The sequence below is a fragment of the Dioscorea cayenensis genome, chromosome 15 (assembly GCF_009730915.1).
Source record: "Dioscorea cayenensis subsp. rotundata cultivar TDr96_F1 chromosome 15, TDr96_F1_v2_PseudoChromosome.rev07_lg8_w22 25.fasta, whole genome shotgun sequence".
NCBI lineage: Eukaryota > Viridiplantae > Streptophyta > Magnoliopsida > Dioscoreales > Dioscoreaceae > Dioscorea > Dioscorea cayenensis.
In genome coordinates, this window is record NC_052485.1 from 14,216,752 (window position 1) to 14,236,258 (window position 19,507).

Consider the following 19,507-nt stretch of genomic DNA (forward strand, 5'->3'; position numbering starts at 1 on the left):
ACCCTCACAAGTACACAACACATCACATCATCCCCAAATCACTTCACTTCTTTTTAACCCAAAAAAAAATCCCCAAAAAAATTCCCATGACCAAATAAATAAATAATAAATAAATAAACAAACAACTCAAAAAATCCCCATGTCCAAATCCCCATGTCCAGGCACTAGAAACAACACTCATCTCCTAAATTTCACTGTTCGCACAACACTCTCATCCCCTCCACCACCTCATCGATCTCCTCACAACACATCATCATCATCCCCCAAAGAAAAGAAATAAAAGACCTACTAACCATGGAAAACTCAAAGACTTTGATCACCTCCACCACGGAGCTAATTGATCATCACCAACACTCACGCAAGGCACCAATCCTGCCTTGATGATCATCGTCTCCCGGCTCCAATCTTCTCCATGGTGGAACTTCAGAACCCTACTTGAGAATTCTACAAATGTCTGTTCTCTCTTTTATACTTCTCATCTGTTCTGCAGAAATTCTACAAATGTCCATCTGCAGAGGAAGCATTATATATATATATATCTTACTTAATTTATGTTTCAAATTAATGATGAGATCTAAAAACAAAATTCAACAACAAAGAGAACACCTAACAAGCCCATTCTCATTACACTCAGGACACCTACACCAAAACCCACCTCCATATCCATATCCATATCCACCACCACCACCACCATCATCATCCTCATCCTCCACAAACACTTTACAACTCCCTGAACACCTCCCACACAACACAAACCTCACTTTTCATCCAAACTTTCCATGGCCGTCTTTTCACTTTTCATCCAAACACTCATCCCCTCCACAACATGTCACTTTTCATCCAAACACTCATCCAACACATCATCATCATCCGCATCACTAACACATAAATCAATAAATCCCAAAATCCCACGCCCACATAAAAAAAAACAACTCAAAAATCCAAGGAACAAATAATGGAAACCCAAAGACTTTGATCGACCTTTCACAAAGGAACTAATTGATCATCACCAACGCTCACACAAACCACCTGCCCACACGATGATCATCATCTCAAGTCTCCGGTCTTGATCTTCACCACCCATTCGCGATCCTCACCGAGCACCTCCACTGAGACATCGATGGTCCTCTCCAGGTCCCTCACACATCACTTGTCTCTAACCCAAATAAATCCCCAAATAAATCCCCATCCCCAAATTATAATTATAATAATAATAATAATAATAATAATAATAATAATAATAAAATGAGCTTCTGAACAACTCAAACCCACTCCGAATAAATCCTCAAATTAAATCCCCATCCCCAAATAATAATAATAAAAACAAGTCAAATCCACAGAACTTCATAACCCACAACTCAAACCCACTCATCTCCTCACAACAACACATGATCAATAAATCCCCAAATAAATCCCATCATGCCAAATAAAAAACACATCCAGCCACTAATAATGGAAAAGAACCCTACTAACACCATGGAAACTCAACACACACACAAGGCTTCCAACCCATGCCCTCGTCATCATCTCCGATTCTCCAGTCTCCACCACGGAACAACTTCAGAACCCATGAATGTGTGTTCTCTTGCTCTCTGCCTGCCTTTTTTATAGAGAGATTGGTTGGGAACTTGGGATTGTGGGTGCTAAATGAACGGTGGAGATTAATAATAATTGATCACAATCATTTCATTACAATTTACAAATCCAAAGGACTAATAAAAGATAAAAAAATTTTTATTCTTCACATTGGGCATAAACAGTAAAAGAAGCATTGTTTGAGTGCAGTGCAGGAACAACACCAAAATTTAAACACATAAAAGGACTCTCATCTCCCTCCACATCCATTAAAAACAATTTGAAGAATATATTTATATATATATATATAGCATTCATAGTCCATAAAGCAAGATGAATATCATTACAAGCCTTTTTTACAATTAAATTTTCCAGCATATGTTTCTTGTATTCTCAGAATTTACAAGTGTTTGAGAAATAAATCAGTGAAGTTTTCAAAATATGCAGCCAATCAACATTTCCTCTTCCAGCAATCCTTGTAAGTCAGCAGCTCTTCAATGACATCCTATTCTTCCTGGTTCACTACATCAGAGATGGCAAAACATTAAAGTTACAGCAGAAATAAATTCCTGCATCAAAGAAAACTGACAGAATTAAAAGCAAACCAAAATTAATTCCTCTGCCTCTAAATAATATGCAGAAAAAAAAATAGAGAATTGCAACAAGGAGAATATTTACATACCTTCACCTCCATGACTTTTCTTTCATAGTTCATGCTTATTTTTTTAACGGGCCTCAAAACATTAATTGGGAGTCTCAATAGTCAAAGAAAAATTCCAAAATGTCGACTAAAACATTCAATCCCAATAAAAGAATAAGTTTCACTCCTATTTATGGTTCCTCCCATGTATACGCGTTCAGTCCTTCCCACTTCACTTTTCTTCGACTCGGATTAAGTTATGCAAACAAAAAACTTATTAGACAATGAGATAGCTTTCACAATGAGGTCGGTAGCTTTCACACATCCCCTATGGTAGCCCTTTCTCCTAGGAAAATTAACAACTACACATTGACGCTGCATAATATCGAATCACTCAAGAGTAGCTTTCACACATCAAAAAAGGTAGCTCTTTCTGCCCATCGAACGGTAGCTTTCACACATCCCCTGAGGTAACCCTTTCTCAACTTAATCATCATAAACACTATCTGATCACAAGAGCGGCTTTCACACAATAAGGGTGGTAGCTATTTCCGCCCTAAGAACAGTAGCTTTCACACATCTCTTGAGGTAGCCCTCACTCCAGGTAAATCATCAAGCACACAATACTCAAGCATAGTGTCTATTTACCTTAGAGCGGCTTTCACACTATAAGGGTGGTAGCTCTTTCCTCCCTTTAAACACTAGCTTTCACACACATGATCAAACTAAGTCACTATTCACAACAACTTCCTCCAAGCATCCAAATCGCTACATAGTAAAGACCGCACACTCTAAGAATGTTTGAAGGAGCCAAAAACAAAGTAAAGCCAATGATTAACTCGAGAAAGAAATTAAAATCAACAAATGTCATTTTCCTAGACTAAGAGACTCCCTATCAATGCTATATTTGGCCCTGAAAAGCGCAATCACAACAACATATTCGCTCGTACAGAAGAATATAAGCCTGATCGTGGAAAACATCGGTCGAGCTAACAGGTGCGACCTTCTCATCATCGCAGCGCATCCATGGGCCATCGGGGTATTCGATGTCGGCTGTGTAATGTCCTGTGGAGGATTTACTTCCATGGTGGGTGACACTTCCCACCAGTTCATACAAGATTCTCTGCATAAAAAAATCATAGATTCATTTAATTGTGTCTCGTTAAAAGTCATCGTAATCTGTATTTAGATAAAGAAAAAAATATCTGCTTGCTTACTTGATCTTTGTGTGGGAGTGGCGAGAAGATCATTTTTCAATCTCCAAATCCGGCGAGAATTTAAGCGGTTTATCAAACTTAACAAATCCAGAACCAGAATTCTCAAAGCTGAAACGCATAAGATGCAATATTAAAATTCTAGGAAGTTTTTCAATCTTCGTTGATTTGCCGGCGCTGTTTTTGTCCGCATAGTCCTGCATATCGTGCATCAATTTTAAGCACAAAAATCATTAAATCAGAACTCATATGCAAAGTTTTTAAGAGACGGCTACCTCAGACGATCTGTATCCTTCATTGTTTTTAGTTCCAAAATGTAATCTCAGCGAGTCCTCAATGGTGTGCACACTGCTGGGACTGATGTTAAGGTGGAGCACAAGGAACGGCTGGACAATCTCCAAAAAGGGATCTGCATTTTCAGAATCGTGTGGCATGTTCAAAGTTACTTATCAAGGAAACCCTCTATGATCGGAATCTCTAAATTAAATCAATTATCGCATTATAACAAATTCATTCTTTTCAAATTGAATGTTTTCTTCACAATGCTGCGAGCAGCATCAATTAATATCAACAGACACCAATCACATGATGTGGCAATGAATCAAACCAACTCCTATAATCAATAAATCAAACATGAAAGGGAAAGCTTATGATCATATTTGCATTGAAAAGTATCACACAAGAAAACTAAAACAAACAACAAATCATAAACAAAGTTTATGAATAGCAGTAAAAAAACATACCATTTGGTTCGACGATAGTCCTTCGCAGTCCCCAGAATATATCACTTAACTCCGATGGCACAGATTTCTTCTTCCATATAGCAGGTGATTTATTGTTTCTTTGAATCGTTTCCCAATTGTCTTGAACAGAAGAAGAGCCTCTCAACTTCAGCAACTCTTCATGCATTTCATTGATCATAAAAGCCAAAAATTCCTGGGCATCTATGTTTTTCCTTCCATCAGATGGACGTTGGGGCAAATCAGCAACGTATTTCCTGATGATACCCTTAAAGATGATGGCCGCACTGATTGGTTCCTGTCTCCCATTGCTCCGATAAAATGGGATGTCAAACTTTGCGATCAAGCTGGAAAATGCATGTAACGTTGGATGCTCATCCTTCAAACACAATCAAATAATTAGTTGATCATTGGCAGAAAAAACTAAAGTCAGAACTATAACATTGTTAGAGCTATGCAAACTTAATTTGAGATAACGATTAGCAAATCAAAGTACCTTCTTAATGTGGCATTTATCGAGCTCACACACCACCTGAACAAACGGTGTGCAGGAAAGTAGAGCTTGCAACGTTGAATTGACGAGGCTAAGCTTTCCAGGCTTTTTCAAGCCTCTCGGTGTCATAACATCCATACCAGCTTTGGCAATAGTACCCTTTTCCTGATTGTCAACAACAATATAGGCTACAATCAGAAACATCAACACTAAAATGAGCAATTACCGATCGTTTGAAACCAAATTACTTCGGTGAACAAAATGTAAGTCGAGTCGTGAGTTTCAAATGCCTTGCAAAGCATATAATTCATGTAGTTCATGTATTTATTTCATAAATTAAACAACCAAAAAAAGCTATCCAATGCTCTATTAATGCATATAGATTTTTTTCTTTTTCGGAGAAACAATCAGATTATATTTTCCACATATAAACATATTAATGAATATGAAGTTGTAAGGAAAAAAAGTAATAATATTAATCAAATTGATTCTAGAAAGAAAAATTCACTCAGTTAGCCCTTGGAATCATATTGTATAAAATATCATCAAACCAAAAGGGTAATATGAAAACCAACTATTTTATTTTATTCAGCCGTTGAATAAAGGATCCAACTCATAACTTGTCTATAATTTCAGAAAAAAAGAGAAAAAAATAACTTTCACAAATAAAGGGTTAGAACAACTTTTTAAATCAACAACATTAACAATATTATTACATGATACTTAGAATAAGAAATTAGAAGTTAAAAGAAAAAAAGGGAAGAGGAAAGTTAAAAATAAGAATGTACCAGTTCTTGATTCATGGTTCTTGAGCAAAAGAAGAAAGTGAAGAAGAAGAGGGATTGATGATCTTCTTTTTATAATATTATTTTAATATTAAATTTTCCCCCCAAAATTATAATTTTGGAGGGAAAATTGGTTGCATTGTAACAATATATCCAGATTGATTTATCCAATCTGAGATATAAATTTAAAAATTTTAAGATATATTTAGACATTTAGAAAATTGTTATTTTGAGAGAAAAAATTATGTATGCCCTGGCGTGATTTTTTTATTATTGCAAATTACTTTTTAATTTTCAGGATTTTTTTAGAAAGTTATATTTAAAGTTGCCATATAAAAAACCTACCACATAACATTATATTTTCCGCATATAAACATATTAATGAATATGAAGTTTTGAGGAAAAAAAAAGTAATAATAATAATCAAATTAATTCAAGAAGGAAAAAATTAAACTCAATTAGCCCTTGGAATCTAATTGTATAAAATATCATCAAACCAAAAGGGTAATATGAAAACCAACTAATTTAGTTTTATTCAACCCTTGAATAAAGGATCCACCTCATAACTTGTCTATAATTTCTAGAAAAAGAAAAAAAAAACTTTTGCATGTAAAGGGTTAGAATGACCTTTTTAATCAACAACATTAATAATATTATTACATGATAATTAGAATAAGAAATCAGAAGTTAAAAGAAAAAAAAAAAGAGAAAAGAGGAAAGTTAAAAATAGAATGTACCGGTTCTTGGTTCATGGTTCTTGAGCAAAAGAAGAAAGTGAAGAAGAGGGATTGATGATTTTTTTTTTATATAATATTTTTTATATATTTAATTTTCCCACCAAAATTACAATTTTGGAGGGAAAATTGGTTGCATTGTAACAATATATCCAGATTAATTTATCCAATCCGAGATATAAATTTAAAAATTTTTAAAATATATTTAGACATTTACAAAATTGTTATTTTGAGAGAAAAATTATGTATGCCCGGCGTAATTTTTTTTATTGCAAATTACTTTTTAATTTTCAGGATTTTTTTAGAAAGTTATATTTTAAAGTTGTCATATAAAAAACCTACCATATAACGATATATTCTTGAAAATTTTAAAATATTTTTATACATTTTAAAAACCGTTATTTTGAATATATATATATATAAATAATTAAATATATATGACATGACAAATATTTTTAAAAATTATTCTTATTAATAAAAATTCAAAATTAATTTTTTTTAAAATTAAAATAAAAATATTTTAAAAAATTTCCCCATTAATCCGATAAAATCACAAAACATCAAACTTTAAAAAAAATTTAAAAAAATAAAATTTATTTCCATTGAAATATTTTATTAGAGATTAAATTTTTTATTTTTTTTTATTTTAAGAACATAGGAGAGTAAAAAAGGAGGCGCAAAGAAGTTCAAAAATCACAAAACCATTCTTTAAAAATTACTACAAGAACAGGTCATATAGAAATTAGAATAAAACTGATGATACTAATTAGGTTCTACATTTATTTTTAAAAAAACATTTATAAAATGATTGTAAAATATGTATGGTAAGTATGGATTGTTTATGCATACTAAACAAACTTATATTATCATGTTTCCTTAGCGGATACTCTTATATTATCAATTTTTTTTTACTAAAATACATAACCAAATATATACCTAATATTTCAAAATTCATAAGATTTTGTTGTAAATATTAAAATTATTTAATAATAAATATTTGTTTTTTTAAAAGTGCATTCTTAATTTTAAAATAATTAATTTTATTAATATTAATAATTCAAACTTAAATATTTAAATAAATATAAGTTTTGTGTCCAACTTAATATTTGAAAATAAAATTAATATAAAATATTTTTTATTTACAACCAAATATTTCAATGGAAAGATTTTTTGTTATATTAAATTTTTTTAAAATTTGATGATTTTATTGGATTTGAAAGGTATAATGGGAAAAATATAATGGGGAATATATTAAAATATTTTTTAAATTTAAAAAAGATTTAATTTTTAATTTTTAAAATATTTCAAAATAATTAATTTTTAAACGTTTAAAATATATTTATGGTTTTAAAAATATATCATTAGATGGATGATTTTCTTTTTGATATGTCAACTTTTAAATATAATTTTTTTTAAATCATGAAATTGAAAGGTAAAATTGGAATTAAAAAAAAACCTCGCCAAGGAGGGCATAGATAATTTTTCTTTTCAAAATAACAGGTTTTTAAATGATAAAATTTTATTTTAAATTTTAAAAAATGGATCACAAGATTGAAGATTATCATGTTTGTTTAGCTGATAATCTTGTGTTATCAATTTTTTTTCTAAAATACCACAACATAATATATGCCAAATATATAAAAAGTTCAAAATCAAAATTATTTAATAATAAATATTTTCTTTTATGTTTTGAAATGACACATTTTTAATTTTAAAATATTTAATTTATATTAATATTAATAATTAAAACATAATTATTTAAATAAATATAATTTTGTCTCCAACTTAATATTGGGAAAAAAATTACTATCAAATAGTTTTTTTTTATCTCCAACTAATTATTTCAGTAGAAAGAATTTTTTATTTTAAAATTTTTTTAATTTGATATTTTGCGATTTCATTGGATTTAAAGGGTATAATGGGAAAAAATTTAAAATATTTTTATTTTTATTTTATTTATTTTATTTTTAATTTTTCTTATTGAGATTAACAATTTTTAAAACATTTGTCATGTGATCATATTTAAATTTTATTTTTCAAATATGATGAGCTGGCACAAGGGAGGGGGGTATGTATATATTTTTTTTTTTCAAAATAACAGTTTTAAATGTTTAAAAATATATAATTTAAATGTATAAAAATACATGATGACGGTTTTTTAACTTTTAAATATATTTTTTTTTAAAAAAAATCATCAATGACAAGAAAAAATGGCAAAAACACACAATAAAATACTTTCCATGTCATCATATTTTAATTTTATTTTTCAAATATGCTGAGGTGGCATCGGTGGAGGGCATAGATTTTTTTTTCAAAATAATAGTTTTTTAATTAATCAAAATATATTCTAAAATTTTAAAAATATATCGTTACATAGGGTAACTTTTTTTAATTGTATTTTAAAAAAAAATTAAAAAATCCATGAAAATAACAAGAAAATTTGCAGAAATAACACCGCAACAAAACCAAGGGCATATATATATATACAAAACAATTGTTTTTTACATATTGAAAAATATTTTTAAAATTTTTAAAATTAATATCAAATTAATTTTTTTATCTCCCACCAAATATTTCAATGGAAAGATTTTTTTAAAAATTTTTTTTTAATATTTGATGCTTTGTGATTTTGTTGGATTTAAATGGTATAATGGGAAAACGATTTAAAATATTTTTATTTTATTTTTTTAAATTACTTTTTTAATTTTCATTAATATTAATGATTTTAAAATATTTATCATGTCATTATATTTTAATTTTACTTTTCAAATACGCTGAGGTGGCCCCTGGAGGGCATATATATAATATTTACAAAATTAAAATTCAAACTTATAATTTTCAAATTTCTAATATTTATAAAAAACTAATTATTTATTTTTAAAATAACCCCGATGCTGGGGTTGTAACCCCGATGCTAGGGTTACAACCTCATATAGCATAATTATTAATAATTTGTTAATTAAATAAATATGTGGGATTTTGCCTTTTGTTCAATTTTTATTTAGATATTTCATATTTATAACATATAACATATATATCATATATATATATATATAATATTTAAATTAAATATTTACTATTTTGTGGCCGGGGCGGGGCATGGAGGATATTCCCCGACCCCGGCCCCGACGGAGAATTTTCTCCGGACCCGGCCCAGGCCCCAATCCCTGAAAAAATTTCCCGACCCCGGCCTTGACAGGGCGGGGAATCGGATTCCCTGTTGGGGCCGGGGCCAATTGATATCCCTAGTTGTTGTCATTAAGTGCAGACTTAGTTTGAAATGGTAAATAGGGTTTGGGCCGTTTGGTTATTGTCTAAAAAAATTATGAAATTAAAAAAAAACATTTTGTAATTTTTCATAAAATTATTTTTTCTTCAATATCTATGTCCATAGGACTATCAAGATGCGGTAAGAATTGCCAATTAAACAATAATCCAAATCAACCTTTCAAATATAATTATACTCATAATAAAACACAACTTTTCTTAATAAATTGAATGAAACCATCATAATTAACAAAAGAACAAAAAATAATAATAATAATAAGATTTTCCCCACGGATGGAGAGTTTACCTTTTGATGATCCATAGTGTTCTTTGATCTTCTTGAATCCAAGAAAGTGTTAAGAGGTTTCTTAAGTTGTCTTAAGTTGCATGGGATGCCGATGCACGGTTTTTATGTTAAAATTTTCAAGAAATGACAATCTAATATTTTAGAATAATATTTACAATCACATCCTTAATTTTTTTTAAAAAAAAATAGAAATTAACAAGGAATATATGAGGCAAGATGGACACAAGATGGGACACAATTGTGCGTTTTTTTTCTTCTTCTAATTTTCTTGTTATTTTCGTGATTTTTTATAAAATTAAATTTAAAAGTTTCTATATCAAAAGCTAATCTGTCAGACTGCCATAGAGTTATATATTTTTTAAAATTTAAAATATATATATTTAAACATTTAAAAAATTGTTATTTTGATAAAAAATTATCTATGTCCTTCTCAGGCGTGTTTTTTTATTGTAAATTTTCTTTTTCAATTTCATGATTTTTTCAAAATTATATTTAAAAGTTAAAATAATTAAAAAACTATTATTTGAAGAAAAAAATATCGATACTCTCCTCCTGGTGCCATTTCAGCCTATTTGAAAAATAAAATTAAAATATGATGACATGGAAAATATTTTATTGCTTTTTTCCTAGCAAATTTTCTTGTGATTTTCATGACTTTTTTAAAAAAAATTATATTTAAAAGTTGCCATATCAAAAGCCAATCTATCAACTATTGATATAATTTTAAAATATATCTTTAAACATTTAAAAAAACTATTATTTTGATAAATATATATGTATATACTCTCCCTGGTGCCACCTCAGCATATTTGAAAGTAAAATTAAAATATAATGACATGATAAATATTTTAAAATCATTAATATTAATAAAAATATTTTAAATTGTTTTCCATTATACCATTTAAATCCAATAAAATCACAAAGCATCAAATTTTAAATTTTTTTTAAAAAAATCTTTTTTTTTGAAAAGATGGATAAACCACTATATTAAAAAAAGAAAATAACCAACCACTAGATGTGGTAAGGATACAAGGTACCAGACCAAAAGAAACAACAAGAGATCAACAACAAAACAAAAAAGGGAGAGGAACAACGGCCCTCCTCAAGGCCATCAGCAACTAAACACCTATCCTACGACCGCGTCGTGAACCTCCTCAGCAGTCTGGGTCGCACCCCCAACCTCGTCGCTGGTGGGAGATAAAAAAAAACACATGATATTAATTTTAAAAATTTAAAATATATTTTTAAACATTTAAAAAACAATTGTTTTGATATATATATATATATAGCCCTTGGTTTTGTTGTGTAATTATTTCCGCAAATTTTCTTGTCATTTTCATGATTTTTTTAAATTTTTTTAAAAAAATACAATTAAAAGTTGCCCTATATAACGATATACTTTTTAAATTTTAAAATATATTTTTAAATATTTAAAAAACTGTTATTTTGAAGAAAAAAATCTATGCCTCCACCGATGCCACCTCAGCATGTTTGAAAAATAAAATTAAAATATGACATGAAAAGTATTTTATTGCGTGTTTTTCGCCATTTTTTCTTGTCATTTTCATGAGTTTTAAAAAAATTATATTTAAAAGTTAAAAAGCTGCCATCATGTATTTTTATACATTTAAATTATATATTTTTGAACATTTAAAAACTGTTATTATGAAAAAATAAAAACAAAACATATATACATACCCCCTCTCGTGTGCCAACTCATCATATTTGAAAAATAAAATTTAAATATGATCACATGACAAATGTTTTAAAAATTGTTAATCTTAATAAAAATTAAAAATTAAAAATTTTAAAATAAAAATAAAAATATTTTAAGTTTTTTTTCCCACTATACCCTTTAAATCCAATAAAATCACAAAACATAAAATTAAAAAAAATTTAAAATAAAAAATTCTTTCTCTTGAAATATTTAGTTGGAGATAAAAAAAAAAAGCTATTTGATAGTAATTTTTTTCCAATATTAAATTGGAGAAAATATTATATTTATTTAAATAATTAAGTTTTAATTATTAATATTAATAAAATTAAATATTTTAAAATTAAAATGTGTCTTTTCAAAAAATAATAGCAAATATTATTATTAAATAATTTTAATATTTACATCAAAAGCTTTTTAACTTTTTATATATTTGGCATATATTACGTTAGGGTATTTTAAAAAAAAAATTGATAACATAAGATTATTAGCTAAACAAACATGATAATCTTACTTTCCAACCACATATAGTACTTTGTTGCTAATCAAAATAAAACTTGTGTTTACATGAAAGAATTAAAAAAATATTAATTTTTTAAATATTTGAAAATTAAAAATGTGCCTTTTTTTTAAAAAAAAATAAATAGCAAACATTTAAGTTGCTTACAAGAAAAGAATAAAAATAAAATAAAATTCTTAGGATCAAAGTAATAACTACCCCAAATTCAATATCATTTTAGCTTAGAAATTTTATTATATATTTTTAATTTGACAAGAAGAACTGCATGTCATATTGTGATTTACAAAAATAAATAAATAAATAAATAAAATAATGATCACGACTTCATTAATTTACAACACAGGCTACACATTCTCATCTTTAATTAATGACCTTCTTTAGGTGGCTTCACAATGAGAATGGGTCATTTTACGTGGTGTGCAACATAATCACTTACAGTTCCCAAAAATGCCCAATGTCAATATATGAAAAACTTCAATGAGAAGCAGCCCAGTTTTTATGTTGTTCTTAGGTGGTATTAATGGCTGGCACACCAAAGTGCCAAAGTTGGGGTTATTTATGTCCACCTAAAAAATGACAAGCAAAAGGTCATTGAAAATTTGTAAATTAAAGAGACCAAGTACCTCTTTTTTTTTTAGTTTGCACACAAGCTATCCAAAATCAATCCATTGATTGTATAGAATATGGAAATTTTAAGAAGAGAATATTGATGAAGTAAACCATAGAGACTGTGTTGAATATTTTGATGAAGAATAGTTTTTCTTTTCTTAACTAATAAAGAGTGATAACATGTAGAACATTTGACTGAATGAATGAAGGTTGTGAGTGAGACTCTAAGCCTGGGGAAAATCATCAAGTTTGTGCACAGGAAGGCTGTCACTGATGTTCAATCTAAAGGTAAAAACAATTGTCAGTATGAACAATACCAATTATCAATTGCAACTCTTTTTATGCTTAGTTAATTTCAAATAAATTGTGAATGATACAACATACCGAAGGGCTAGAGTGTGATCCCGATCTTTGCTGCCGCGCATTTGGATCCTACTGTTTATGAGAATCCTCAGAAGTTTGATCCTTGGAGATGGCAAGTAAGTGCTTAGCATTGTTGATATGAAAGCCATCTTTTAATCATATCCAGGCTCTCCCTTGGTTTGTACTCTGGACCTGCATGACCAGCAACCTGCATAAATAAAATACAAACAACCACCTCTGCATTAGCATCTATTTTGTTTTTCTTTTTTTACTACTACAAAGTTCTTATTGTCAAAATTTTATTGTATGTCATACCTTTATAGAAGCAAATGTAAGATTGTGGGCATATGTTCTCTTGTATCTGAAGAATTTTAATCCAAACAACATCAGTCTACAAATGCAGATACGTGCATGATCAATAAAACTATTACTAGTCTTATTAATTCCGATCAAACTCACCTTGCTATTTGTCCGCAGGAGAACCAAGATCTCCAGTCATTGATAATGGAGTAGTTCAAAGATCTTATCCATGTCTGGGTTCCAATATGCGGTACCAACAGATCATGGTCGCCACTTTTATTAATCAGAAAACATGGTGTTAGTAACTGCAGTATGAAGATTCATCAAAAAGAAACACGTAACGGGTTCACTACAAGCTCTAGCTTCACCTGTAAACAAGAGCTCGATAACCTTGGCTTGTGAGCTTTTGCTGGTATTTTACGCTGCTTGGAAGATCATAGGTATACTGCAAACTAATCGTTGCATCTGATCTATTCTGGCACAGTCCCCTGCTTAATATAAATGACAAGTGAGCAACATATATCAGAAATGATACACATATCAGATTTCCTTTGATGTACCTTCCCGATGTGAAGAGCATCTCTCAAGGCATCGGTGTTTGCCCAAATATAGGACAAATAGTAAGCATAAAGACTGAAATCAGAATTATGATCAGTTAGTTTCTTTACAAGAGAATATCTGTTCTCACACAACACACAGAATTCTCTAAAACACTAAAATTTCAATGATTAAGTACTTGTTAAAGCATGAAAGATCTCAAGAGCATGGAAACTCACTCTGCATTTAAGAGGGGGAGCAGATGGTGGGGCGATAAGCTCTTCATGGTCATCCTTGAGAAATCTCCTTTCTCCGGCCAAGTTCCTTGGGTTCCGAGATGTTCGTGGAAATTTTGGCTCCAAAATATGCGGCCATGAATTTCATTAATGAACTGCAAGGTCAAGAGGTGACAACTTCAAGCTTTCATGTGGAATTATGTATAGCGTATTTAGTGAAGTATGAATAACAGAACCTTATTCACAATTCGAAGCTTCTCAGCACACAGAATATTGATAGGACTTTCATAATCCTCTCCTTCACAAGAAATAATGGTGGACTACAAAAGTAAAAATAGTTTGATGCAAGATATAATGTTCTTCCCTTCATCAATTTATTTATATATACAGTTGACAATTGACATATATACCAGAGCAAAGCTAATTAGCATAGAACTTCATGACCTTAACACTAGAACTAGATTTTAATGTAAGAAGAGAAATGCATCACCTCATATAACTCATCAGAAATTATCCCCATATTATGAGAGCATATGGGATGAGAAAATTCAGATAGATTGCTTCTCCGGTTCCTGGGTTGCCAATCAAATATCCCTGAAATAATAACATCATTATCACACTAGAAGAGGTGAATGATGTTTTGAAGGTGTACATAAACGGATGAAGGATATAGTTAGACTTTTTTAAGACTAAATTGATTATCACTACCTTGACATTCAGAGGAGGCAGAGTCCCAGATTCAATGCCTAAATATCAATAGAATCACATTTTAGATAGAACAAACAACATAAATATCAACTAGAAAAACTGGTTTGAGATGTGATGGGTTACTTTGTCAACTAGAAATACTGCAGCCTTGTGTTATGAACCAGAAACACCACCTTGTTACAACAATTATTCAGTTAGACCTGTGGTTACATAAATAAGGATCAAACAAAACACAATAACTAAAAAGACAACAACAGACCTACAGGCTATTAGTTCAATAAAAAAACACTACTGAACTTTGACCTTCTACGGGCATAAAAGAAAGTCCATCTCTTTGTATCTGCATGATTCTGTAAGTCCCACAGAAAGCACACAGCAGCAAAAAAGAAGAAGAAAAAAAAAAGAAGCCCAAGTTATCTCACTCAATTCAGAGTAGAAATCAACTAGAAAAGACAACAAGCATAGATTAGAAGACACAACTACTGTCATGCGACTGACCCTCACGCTCAAATTCCATCACATATGAACAAGGCTCCCATATTGACCAAAAGGGAACACCTACTTTATACCATCTCCATTAGAATTTAGGAATGAAAAAATTTGAAGGATAAACTAAAGGCTATGATAAAAAAAATTAAAAAACAAAAAATAAAAAATAAAGATACTGCTCAAATCGTCATCAACTGAAAAAATACCATATTGCCAATAAATCCAGATCAATTACCCAACGATTGGTGCACTTTGCAGCAGTTTGACCATCATTCCATCTAAATCATTCCTGAAGCAACAGCATAGAAAACAACAGCAAATGTATCAAAAAAACAACAGCAAGTGTGGTGAGAGTAGATTTAGGGTAGTCATAGAAAACCCCTTTTGCAGTCACTCACAGAGAAAAGTTCTACAAGACAACTTTCTGCCACATTGCTTACTATAAACCTGAAGTTCAAAAACAACACCAAAAAGACAACATACCAGTCGCTTGCAGTAAAAAAATATTTCTGACAATATGAAATCCACTTCAAGAGATAAGGAACTCCCTATAAGAAGATCCCTTCCATCTTTAGATCATCCCCAAAGAAACACCCTACAAAGAAGCAAAGGCGATAGTTCAAATCATAGATATTGACCCAAATACAGCACCAACCTAGAGACTATTAACCAATTAAGCACACTAGAGCAAAAATGACTATTAATCAAACCAAATAAGAGATGTAAACTAATTCATAAATCCTTACAAAATAGTCCCAACACCATGACTTTCTCCATTGCCATTTCATACAACAGATCCAAAGAAACTCTTTAGAATCCAAATAAACTATATATATATATATATAAGCCTCCTTAGAGGTCATTAGATCAACATCTAACCACTCATCTAAATCCCAATCCCACCTGTTCTCTTTTTTTTCACTTTTCATCTTTTCTACAAAAAATTCTACAAATGTCTGTTCTCTCTTTTATACTTCTCATCTGTTCTGCAGAAATTCTACAAATGTCCATCTGCAGAGGAAGCATTATATATATATATATCTTACTTAATTTATGTTTCAAATTAATGATGAGATCTAAAAACAAAATTCAACAACAAAGAGAACACCTAACAAGCCCATTCTCATTACACTCAGGACACCTACACCAAAACCCACCTCCATATCCATATCCATATCCACCACCACCACCACCATCATCATCCTCATCCTCCACAAACACTTTACAACTCCCTGAACACCTCCCACACAACACAAACCTCACTTTTCATCCAAACTTTCCATGGCCGTCTTTTCACTTTTCATCCAAACACTCATCCCCTCCACAACATGTCACTTTTCATCCAAACACTCATCCAACACATCATCATCATCATCCGCATCACTAACACATTAATCAATAAATCCAAAAAAAAAATTAATTGGGAGTCTCATTACATTGAATATTTACATACCTTCACCTCCACGACACTTCTTCCAGAGTTCATGCTTATTTTTTTAACGGGCCTCAAAAAATTAATTGGGAGTCTCAATAGTCCAAGAAAATTTCCAAAATGTCAACTAAAATATGCAATCCCAATAAAAGAATAAGTTTCACTCCTATTTATGGTTCCTCCCATGTATACGCGTTCAGTCCTTCCCACTTCACTTTTCTTTGACTCGGATTAAGTTATGCAAACAAAAAACTTATTAGACAATGAGGTAGCTTTAACAATGAGGTCGGTAGCTTTCACACATCCCCTAAGGTAGCCCTTTCTCCCAGAAAAATTAACAACTACACATTGACGCTGCATACTATCGAATCACTCAAGAGTAGCTTTTCACACATCAAAAGAGGTAGCTCTTTACGCCCATCGAGCGGTAGCTTTTCACACATCCCCGAGGGTAGCCCTTTCTCAACTTAATCATCATAAACACTATCTCGATCACAAGAGCGGCTTTCACACAATAAGGGTGGTAGCTATTTCCGCTCTAAGAGCGAGTAGCTTTCACACTCCCTTGAGGTAGCCCTCACTCCAGGTAAATCATCAAGCACACAATCCTCAAGCATAGTGTCTATTTACCTTAGAGCGGCTTTCACACTATAAGGGTGGTAGCTCTTTCCCCCCTTTAAACACTAGCTTTCACACACATGGTCAAACTAAGTCACTATTCACAACAACTTCCTCCAAGCATCCAAATCGCTACATAGTAAAGACCGCACGCTCTAAGAGTGTTTGAAGGAGCCAAAAAAACAAAGTAAAAACCAATGATTAACTCGAGAAAGAAATTAAAAATCGACAAATGTCATTTTCCTAGACTAAGAGACTCCCTATTAATGCTATATTTGGCCCTGAAAAGTGCAATCACAACAACATAATCGCTCGTACAGAAGAATATAAGCCTGATCGTGGAAAACATCGCTCGAGCTAACGGGTGCGACCTTCTCATCATCGCAGTACATCCATGGGCCATCGGGGTATTTGATGTCGGCTGTGTAATGTCCTGTGGAGGATTTACTTCCATGGTGGGTGACACTTCCCACCAGTTCATACAAGATTCTCTGCATAAAAAATCATAGATTTAGTTAATTGTGTCCTGTTAAAGTCATCGTAATCTGTATTTAGATAAAGAAAAATATCTGCTTGCTTACTTGATGCTGTGTGGGGCTGGCGAGAAGATCATTTTCAATCTCCAAATCCGACGGGAATTTAACTGGTTTATCAAACTTAACAAATCCGAACCCGAAATTCTCAAAAGCTGAAACGCATAAGATGCAATATTAAAATTCTGGGAAGTTTTTCAATCTTCGTTGATTTTGCGTATCTGTTTTTTTGTCCGCATAGTCCCGCATATCGTGCATCAATTTTTAAGCACAAAACATCATTAAATCAGAACTCATATGCAAAGTTTTTTTAAGAGGCGGCTACCTCGAGACGATCCGTATCCTTCATTGTTTTTTTAGTTCCAAAATGTAATCTCGGTGAGTCCTCAATGGTGTGCACCTGCTTTGGGAGTGATGTTAAGGTGGAGCACAAGGAACGGCTGGACAATCTCCAAAAAAAGGGATCGCATTTTTCAGAATCGTGTGGCATGTTCAAAGTTACTTATCAAGGAAACCCTCTATGATCGGAATCTCTAAATTAGCAATGAATCAATTATCGCATTATAACAAATTCATTCTTTTCAAATTGAATGTTTTCTTCACAATGCTGCGAGCAACATCAATTAATATCAACAGACACCAATCACATGATGTGGCAATGAATCAAACCAACTCCTATAATCAATAAATCAAACATGAAAGGGAAAGCTTATGATCATATTTGCATTGAAAAGTATCACACAAGAAAACTAAAACAAACAACAAATCATAAACAAAGTTTATGAATAGCGGTAAAAAAACATACCATTTGGTTCGGCGATAGTCCTTCGCATGTCCCAGAATATATCACTTAACTCCGATGGCACAGATTTCTTCTTCCATATAGCAGGTGATTTATTGTTTCTTTGAATCGTTTCCCAATTGTCTTGAACAGAAGAAGAGCCTCTCAACTTCAGCAACTCTTCATGCATTTCATTGATCATAAAGGCCAAAAATTCCTGGGCATCTATGTTTTTCCTTCCATCAGATGGACGTTGGGGCAAATCAGCAACGTATTTCCTGATGATACCCTTAAAGATGATGGCCGCACTGATTGGTTCCTGTCTCCCATTGCTCCGATAAAATGGGATGTCAAACTTTGCGATCAAGCTGGAAAATGCATGTAACGTTGGATGCTCATCCTTCAAACACAATCAAATAATAAGTTGATCATTGGCAGAAAAAACTAAAGTCAGAACTATAACATTGTTAGAGCTATGCAAACTTAATTTGAGAGAACGATTAGCAAATCAAAGTACCCTCTTAATATGGCATTTTTCGAGCTCCCACACCACCTGAACAAACGGTGTGCAGGAAAGTAGAGCTTGCAACGTTGAATTGACGAGGCTAAGTTTTCCAGGATTTTTCAAGCCTCTCGGTGTCATAACATCCATACCAGCTTTGGCAATAGTACCCTTTTCCTGATTGTCAACAACAATAGAGGCTACAATCAGTAACATCAACACTAAAATGAGCAATTACCGATCGTTTAAACCAAATTACTGCTGGTGAACAAAAGTAAGTTGAGCTGTGAGTTTCAAATGCCTTGCAAAGCATATAATTCATGGAGTTCATGTATTTATTTCATAAATTAAACAACCAAAAAGCCATCCAATGCTCTATTAATGCATATAGATTTTTCTTTTCAGAGAAA

The 19,507-nt window shown here is 31.4% G+C and overlaps 1 protein-coding gene across 4 annotated transcripts; it reads right to left on the reverse strand.

The window, feature by feature from the left end:
• Nucleotides 1-12,720: 12,720 nt before the first annotated feature.
• LOC120277934 (serine carboxypeptidase-like 17) lies at nt 12,721-15,858 on the reverse strand. 4 transcript variants are annotated; one of them, XR_005541524.1, is made up of 12 exons: nt 15,715-15,858; nt 15,467-15,520; nt 14,866-14,942; nt 14,743-14,780; nt 14,525-14,628; nt 14,271-14,354; nt 14,038-14,189; nt 13,822-13,894; nt 13,630-13,749; nt 13,421-13,534; nt 13,277-13,322; nt 12,721-13,169 (listed from the first exon to the last, which is right to left on the reverse strand). XR_005541524.1 is itself a non-coding variant. In XM_039284808.1 (11 exons), exons 7-11 carry the CDS (start codon nt 13,839-13,841, stop codon nt 13,086-13,088), a joined length of 384 nt encoding a protein of 127 aa, XP_039140742.1. In that variant the 5' UTR covers nt 13,842-13,894; nt 14,038-14,354; nt 14,525-14,628; nt 14,743-14,780; nt 14,866-14,942; nt 15,467-15,520; nt 15,715-15,856; the 3' UTR covers nt 12,721-13,085. The 4 variants fall into 4 exon arrangements, 3 of the variants coding, with proteins under 3 accessions (XP_039140742.1, XP_039140743.1, XP_039140744.1); XM_039284808.1 differs by having other exon boundaries at nt 14,038-14,354; nt 15,715-15,856; XM_039284809.1 differs by having other exon boundaries at nt 14,038-14,354; nt 15,630-15,856.
• Between the last annotated feature and the right edge of the window lie 3,649 nt (nt 15,859-19,507).